Raw genomic sequence first — 8,594 nt, 5'->3', positions numbered from 1 at the left:
TTTATTTGTTTTATGAAGAAAAGTTTGACAATTAAAGTATTCAATTGAATGATATTTATTGAAATACATTTCAATACACAATATTTTTTGTTCTTCCTTCTGGTTCGTGCACAAATAAATCAGGTTTTCCGGAGCTTGAGCATGCCACATACAGCAGCTGTCCATGTGAGAAGCACGGATTTAACAAATTCTGTCCACACACGTCTTATAGCGATTGTCCTTGTGCTTTGTTGATGGTCATTTGCATAGGCGTAATCTGGGGGCGCAAGAGCGGACAACTGCCCCTCCAGATATTTTATTGAGGGGGCAATAGTATAGTTTGCCCCCCTTTAAAAGTTATAACTTATAATTAATTTCTATTTTATCATAGCAAAATTAAACAGCATAATGGATTGTTTAATAATTAATAATAATAGATTTATTGTTTTGACTTTTTGAGTGCCTAATATTATTATTTATTAATAGTATTATAAACCGAGCGCCTTCATATCGTAATACAAGGAATTGCAGATAGATGACAGGGCAGGTTATTAGTTTTTACCACAATAGCACAATGCAAACTAAGATTAGTTATATATATGCATTTTTAGTTTAACTACTGCCCCCCCCCCCCAGGATTGACTCCAAGTTACGCCACTGAATTTACAGTACATTAAAAATGCTCATAACTCACTTAAAAATTGCATTATCGTAAAAAACCAATGTACAAACACAGATAATGTTCTTCACATCAAGTTTCATAATAGGTCGATTTACTGTAATTTTTAAACTAAAGAAGCTACAAGTGTTCTACTGAGCGTAAATTGGCTATATTACGCACTGGTAAGACGGAGACAATAAATTCCACTGTTACATACTCTTAATAAAATACAAACCATAGTCATCAATCATCACTTTCAATATACAGATTTAATATTTATTCATCATAAACCACACATATATTAAATAATAACCATTAAAAAAATAGAATATATATCTTTGATATCAAATATTTCACTATTTTTTTTATAGCCATTAAATATACTCTATTCCAAATAAGATCAGGCTTTAGTGGCGACCAGTTTTCCTCAGGCATCGATCAAATAACACCTGCTTGTCACCCCACATAGTCAATTATCTGTATATCTAGCCGTGTGGTTCTGCCACGCCCCTGCGCACAAGTTGGCTGCCGAAGCCTATTCTCATTTGGAATAGGCTATAAGTTTGTAGGTCTAATGTCATAATATATTATTTTTTATACATTCCAAAATAATTCACACAATTTAACATTCATGGGCTACACTGTTAGTGGTTGCAACTTTTAAATGTGTACTGCTTAGAATGGGGATAATTTATATCCAGCCTTTGAAAAAATATATTTAATATATATAAAAAATATGTACATAGTAAATGTCTATTAATTGTTGTAACCAAGATAATAATATATTATTCGACATTTATTTTGTTAAACATGTCTTTAACATGGCATGTATAGGTAATTATCAAAATGTGTGGTATTTTCTAACTCATTATCTTATTACTATTCTATTACTACAAATTATAACGATAATAATAAGTTACAGTTATTAAATAGATACAGATACTTCAATTTATATCTAAAACAAGAAATTATTTTTACATTCCTGGATGCTTGAAAATCTGTAAATACTGAAACAATTTTATTCACTAGGAAAAAGAAAACATGATAATACTAAGAAAAAAGGATGATCAAATTAAACAAATAAATACAATTTTACAATAAATTTGGAATGTATTTGTTAATTATCATCGATAACAGATTACCTAATAATATTTTACAAATATTTAATTTACCGAGTACACTATAATGGTCTCTTTCATAAGAATAAAACCCCTACGTTATTTAATATAATTCATAGACTATAATATAATTATAATATAATTAAAAACAACAAAACAATCATTCATGAAGAAAAACCATATATAACTATTCAAAAAAACATTACGAATAATACGAAATTTGAGTAAATACAAATAGATAGGGCTCATACATTTTTTCAATTCTGGGTGAAACAATTTTAAAAATTTCTAGAATCGCCCAAAAGATTCAATTTTTTTGAATTATTATTGAAGCAGGCAATTTCATAATAAATAATTTATATTTACATGATAATGTGTGTATTCATATCTTTAAATAATGAATAATTGATACAGAAATTAATTTATAAAATTCACATGGTATGGTTGATTATTGTCGAATTAAAATTAAATTATAAAATAATAGTTCACTTAATGTGAAAGAAATCTACAAGAATGGAATGACGAATAAAATGAAATAATAATAAAACAATTTAGATGGTGACACACATAAACAAGTTTAAAAACATAAAGAATCTTACATCCGTCACCACAGTTTCATTCTATGATGTGCGCTAATTTTACTTAAGCTGGAGTAAACAACAACAATTCATTATAATATATATTTTTTTTTTACAAACTTTTGTTTAGTTTTTGAATAACGATGTATTAACGTTAAAAATACTTTTAATCCTCCAGATTCCTAAAAGCTTGCTGGATATCATCATATAGTTGATCAAAGTCAGCACGGATTTTAGCTTCGCCGTCTTTTACTGGGTCCTATTGATACACACATTTAATAATAAACTTCATGTAACAAAAAAAATAACAATGTATTTTACCTTAAACTTCATGGAGGATAACTGGTAAAGGATATTTCCCATACTGTCTCTAATTACAGACCAAGTTATCTTGTTTTCAGACTGAGCTGTTGACTCAACAGCATGACGTGCCATGTCATAAAAGGCAATAGTATTTCTTAACATTCCAACGGTTTTGTAAAATGGACAAAAACGATCATATGGCGAATAACTAAAAGAAAATTCATTTGATATTTAAAATATGTGGTTACTATCAACCAAACCAAACAAATTACCTGTTTTGTTGTAAAAAGTCATCTTTTAATAGTTTAGCAACTTCTAATGTAATTTTGTCAGATTCAGCTAATGATGCTTTACCGACCAACTGCACTATTTCAGATAAATCTTCTTCTTCTTGTAAAATCTCTTTAACTTTGGTTCTTAAAGGCACAAATTCGGGGAAGTTTTTGTCATAGAAGTCATCCAATGCTCTTGTATATTTACTAAAACCATAAACCTTTTATCAAAAATATATTCTTAGTATAAATTAATAAATTATCATTATTACCTGTATGAAATAAGCCAATTGATGGAAGGAAAGTGTTTACGTTGAGCCAATTTTTTATCCAAACCCCAAAAAACTTGTACAATACCTAAAGTAGCTGATGTAACTGGATCAGAGAAGTCACCACCTGGAGGACTAACCGCTCCAACAATACTAACTGAACCTTCCCGTTCAGGGTTACCTAGACATTTTACTCGGCCAGCTCTTTCGTAGAATGAAGCCAAACGAGCTCCCAAATATGCAGGATAACCACTATCAAACAATAAACACAATTTAATTACATAAAAAAAAAAATATATTTTACATTTACATACCTATCAGCAGGCATTTCAGCAAGACGACCAGAAATTTCACGTAAAGCTTCAGCCCAGCGAGAAGTTGAATCAGCCATCATAGATACATTATATCCCATATCTCTGAAGTACTCAGATAAAGTAATACCTTAAAATCATTATTTATTAAATATTAAAAATATCCTTATGAGGTTTTTATTTTAAATACAAATATAATATCATTGTTAATTATTACCAGTATAAATTGAAGCTTCTCGAGCAGCTACAGGCATGTTAGAAGTGTTAGCAACTAATGCAGTTCTCTTCATGATAGATTCAGTTACACCATCAACTTCAATGGACAATTCTGGGAAATCTCCCAATACCTAATTGTTACAATACATACAATTAGTGATATAAATGATTTTAATTAATATGTATTCCGTAAAGAAATTAACTGCCATCATATGTATATGTAAACCTAAAAAAGTTATAAAACCTATAAAAGTTGAGCTAAACATCACTAAAAACTGAAGAAGATCACTCTTTAAAGGGTATTTTTTCAGAACTTGAGGTATACTATTATATGTCGAAGACCAGTCACTTCTTCATAGCACACCATGTGTCACAATTAATTAATTAATTTAAATTTAAATGTATTTTATAAATTTATAGACCATTTACCTCAGCCATTTCATTACCACGTTCACCACATCCAACATACACAATAACATCAGAATTTGAATACTTAGATAAAGCTTGAGATATTACGGTTTTTCCACAACCAAAAGCTCCGGGGATAGCCGTTGTTCCACCTTGTACACAACTAAACAGATTTAAAAATTTTATAAAGTTTTTTATAACTTAATACTTATAGCTTATTAACTTAAAATTAAAACATTTTTTAACTTACGGAAATAGAGAGTCAAGTACTCGTTGCCCTGTTAGAAGTGGATAATTGGCAGGCAATTTTTCAGTAACTGGGCGTGGCTGACGTACGGGCCAAACTTGTAACATAGTAAATGATGATTTTTCTCCATCAAATTCTGTTTCCAATATAATATCCTAAGAAACAAAATAGTAACTGAATAGTTTTTCAACAACAATAACATTATTTATCATATTTACATCAACTTTATAGTTGCCCGGAGGAGCTTGAAATACAACAGTTCCCTTAGCTTTAGGTGGCAACATTAACTTATGTTTAACAAGAGTATTTTCATGAACAAGACCAAAGAGGTCTCCACCAGTTATGTGGCTTCCAATCTTTATATTGGATGAGTTGTAATCCCATGAAACATTACGACCTAACGCAGGTATATTAACACCCTTGGGAATATAGATGTTTTGGGTGAGCTCATTAATGTCTTTTAACGGTCGTTGAATACCATCAAATATACTTCCCAGTATGCCAGGGCCTAATTCTACGGAAAGTGGTTTTCCAGTCCTTGAAACCGGATCACCAACAGTTACACCAGAAGTATCTTCGTAAACCTATAATGATAAATATATTACATGAAAGAACTATTCTGTTAGAAAAAACAATAATTTTAATGTATTAACCTGGATTGTAGCCATGTCACCTTCTAAGCGAATAATTTCACCAACCAGTTGAAAGTACCCTACACGAACCAGTTCGTACATAGCTGAACCAGACATCTTTTCAGCTGTAACGACTACAAACAAAAAACAATGTTAAAGGAAGGTATATAAAGTACAAAATAATTTACACAAAAAAATCAGATACATTATACAAAAGTAATAATACTAACCTGGTCCAGACACAGCAAATACAAACCCATATGAACTTTCTCGTTCTTCATCCTCAAAAGTGTTTAACGAAGTCATTTTCAAATGATTTTTATCTAAATTATAAATAAAAAGTTTAGTAAATTAGATATCTTTTGATAGTACATAAATAAATCATTGAAAATATTTTATATTATTTCTGAAATGGGAGATACATTCTGTCCATGTTGCAGGTGAGCCAGAGAGAAAACAAACAGTGCACAGACACTCCCTTAATAGATAATATTATACACTTAATAATACAAATATGTTTTTAACATTATAATCTTTACAATCTGTTTTATACTTTTATCACTGCTAACATTTAATATAGGTAGATAATGTAATAATTTATATTTTAAGAAAAATAATAAGCTAAAGGAAATTTAATCATACCTACAAGTTAATGTATAAAATACAAATATTAATAAAATGATTTGAAAAAATTATAAATAATAGTCAGTAGGTACACACAATCACAAATAGTACAAAAAAAATAGGTAATGATTTAATTTATATTAAGAACCCAGTCATATAGTATTCTTCATTATAGTTTCAATCGTTTTGTTTTGATGAATTCAATTATACTCATTAATAAATAAAATGTTTTACCTAATAATCCCCAACAAGATACAATAGAATTCCACATATTTTATAACATATACTAATTTACAATATGGGCAAATGTTGTAAATGAAATTTGAAATTTAAATTATTAGAAATATATTTATACAAATACAATGTAACAATTAGTGCATGAACTGGCTAAAAAGAATAGTTTCAACTAAAATTACTATAGTTTACCTTAGAAAATATTATATAAGTTAGATAGAGCAACAAGCATCCACAAATAATAAGATGTAAACCATAAATCAGTGTAAATATTTTACCATGAATTTAATCTATTATCTAAGTTCTCGTTATTTACATAAAAAATATTTTTAATAAATTACATAATTTTATTAGTAGCAATAAATATAGATATGCTTAAAAGTACAGTTTAGAACATCATGAACAAATAAATCAGAACCATTTAAGTGTACTCAATTAACCACAATTACCATTTAGTTAATTGATATCCAAAAATAAGGCGGATCCCAAGCTAATTAGGTTAGGATTGACAATAAACTAGGAGAAGTGTTCATACGCACAACTCCGGTATTTAACTCAGAATTTAAGTATAAATAAAGCTTTATGTTAAAATATTTCGTTAATAGACTTGAGGGTGTTGGCTGTAGCCGCTGCCAACGCCACCAAAACTGGGAGGGTAACCATCAAAGGGTTGATAAGTGTTGATAACGGTAAGTTAAGGGTGCAACGTCAAAATTAAGGATGAGCGTAGAATCTGTTTAAATATTAGTGCAATCATATTTAGATGGAAGGAAACATTTAGGTAGAAAAATTAATAATTAAATATTATACTCACTTGAATATCTGCACGGGCGTATCCTTTTTCGATTGAAAGACAACTCCGAAAGCCACAACTCATGCAGTGCTGCTACTGGCGGTGAATGCAGCGATCGCGACTTGAAAAAAAATGGGTGGAACTCTAATCAGCTGACTGTGAGACGTCTATCAGCATGTGCAACAACATAGTTTCTAATGCCAACCTTTCAAGGTGAATAAATAATAGTAAAGACAAATTAATTACTTTTTACTCATTAGTCATTACTTATTACTTAATACTAAATACTTATTAATTTATTGTTATCTAATATTTACATTTTATTTCGAAAATATTTTTCCTCAAGTAAAGTCCTACAATTTATTATTATATGTTTGTGGTGAGGTTATTCCTATTATAATCTTTGGAAATCAGATAATGGTTTGAATAATATTGTATACCAAGGAAATAAATTAAAATTATCGGGATACGAGTGTACGATAATTATTTTCATAGAACAATAGAAGTCAGTGACAAAAATAAAATTAACACTTGTCAAGATTAATTAATTTATTGATATAATGTGTATTGTGCATTTGTGCTATAGTGTGCATACAATTTTACGTACAGTCCATCTGAGTAATGTTTTTATAACTTACATGGAATCCATCAAATTATTTATACCATTTTATCATTTAGGTTTTAATTAATTTAATCAAAAAAAAAATATATATATAATATATTGAACTGACTACTATGATATATAGTAATTTATGTATTTTATTTTATATAATTTATACACAATATACTACGTAGTTAATAGCTGCTTGTAATATGAATTATAAAACAAAATAACAATTTAGCCTAGTATGTTGTTTCTACAGAAGATATATATTATACATAAATATAAATATATGATTAATAAAAAAGAAAGAACGCATAGAATGTTGATAGATGAAGTTCTGCTATTAAATTCATCTATTCCTTGATAAATCTATATGGCCATATTATGAGTATTTACTATTTAGGTATACTGCTTCGACTATTTCATAGGTGCTAACATGGGGGGGGGGGTGTAGGTTAGCACCCTCAAAAATATCGAAAGCCCACCAAAAATGATTGAATATTTTTCAATGTATAAAATAGGTACTCCGGGTACTCGAATTAAAATAGCTAAAGAAAGATTCTTTGCCCTTCCTAAATTTAAATCCAACCTTCACCTATGCTTAATAAATAGGTTTCTCGTAGTACTTCTAATTTTTATCTAAAAATTAGTAAGTATAAGCAGCTGGTATTCCAATTTCCAATTTATATGCTGCAGTCAGTTCTTCAATGATGTCGTTAATTTTAAACTCATTAATTTTTTATCTGTCAATGTATAAGAGATTATACTTGTAATAAGCAACTAAATTAAATGATTCGTATACTTAATAGGTACCCAACTCTCATACTCATTAGCTATTAGTTCATTACTCTTATATTCTTACTTAAAAACAATCTGGTATTTAAATCTAATACCAGATGAATAGCCGGATAGGTATAGGTGACAAATTGTTGAAAATCAAAATAATACTCGTCCTATAGACTTTAGTAATATTTCATATCGAAGTTTCTATTTTATAGGTAAAAATTTACAAAAATGTTACCAAAATGCGAATTTATACTTTATCGAATGAGGTATAGCGAAAATGGAAATTATCCTATTTAAATAAGTAGTTATAGATACGAAAATTTCCCATTATGCTGCACTAACCATCCACTTTATAATTTAATTAGACAACAATTAGAAACAAAAAAATTATATTTGTAGACATCCGTCTACTTTACCAAACCATAATTATCAATTCATATTTCATATAGATATAATAAATAATAATAATTACGTTCTGTATGAAATAAAATATTTATATGGGTATAATTGCAGTTTAGCTACCACGCGATTTTTTTTCTCTAAACATATTTATTTCGAC

General features: G+C 28.7%; 1 protein-coding gene across 2 annotated transcripts; it reads right to left on the bottom strand.

The window, feature by feature from the left end:
• Window positions 1-1,730: 1,730 nt before the first annotated feature.
• On the bottom strand, window positions 1,731-6,810 carry LOC107169017 (V-type proton ATPase catalytic subunit A). Of its 2 annotated transcripts, none has more exons than XM_015518601.2 (12): window positions 6,667-6,810; window positions 5,225-5,317; window positions 5,016-5,128; window positions 4,581-4,946; window positions 4,366-4,517; window positions 4,137-4,278; window positions 3,709-3,838; window positions 3,495-3,621; window positions 3,184-3,432; window positions 2,912-3,118; window positions 2,658-2,847; window positions 1,731-2,595 (listed from the first exon to the last, which is right to left on the bottom strand). In XM_015518601.2, exons 2-12 carry the CDS (start codon window positions 5,298-5,300, stop codon window positions 2,503-2,505), a joined length of 1,845 nt encoding a protein of 614 aa, XP_015374087.1. In that variant the 5' UTR covers window positions 5,301-5,317; window positions 6,667-6,810; the 3' UTR covers window positions 1,731-2,502. The 2 variants fall into 2 exon arrangements, with proteins under 2 accessions (XP_015374087.1, XP_015374086.1); XM_015518600.2 differs by lacking the exon at window positions 6,667-6,810 and adding an exon at window positions 6,302-6,470.
• Between the last annotated feature and the right edge of the window lie 1,784 nt (window positions 6,811-8,594).

Source organism: Diuraphis noxia, unplaced genomic scaffold (genome assembly GCF_037042655.1).
Source record: "Diuraphis noxia isolate RWA-SAM2 unplaced genomic scaffold, SU_Dnox_SAM2 contig0004, whole genome shotgun sequence".
NCBI classification, from domain to species: domain Eukaryota; kingdom Metazoa; phylum Arthropoda; class Insecta; order Hemiptera; family Aphididae; genus Diuraphis; species Diuraphis noxia.
Note: the sequence above shows the minus strand (reverse complement) of the source record. Positions and strands in the feature narration are given on the sequence as shown.

Coding starts and splice junctions, on each gene's coding strand:
- LOC107169017 (XM_015518601.2), bottom strand. CDS start 5,300: ATGACTTCGTTAAACACTTTTGAGGATGAAGAACGAGAAAGTTCATAT. Junction 4,947..5,015: donor GTGACATGGCTACAATCCAG/GTTAATACATTA, acceptor TTATCATTATAG/GTTTACGAAGATACTTCTGG. Junction 4,279..4,365: donor GTACTTGACTCTCTATTTCC/GTAAGTTAAAAA, acceptor AAATCTGTTTAG/TTGTGTACAAGGTGGAACAA.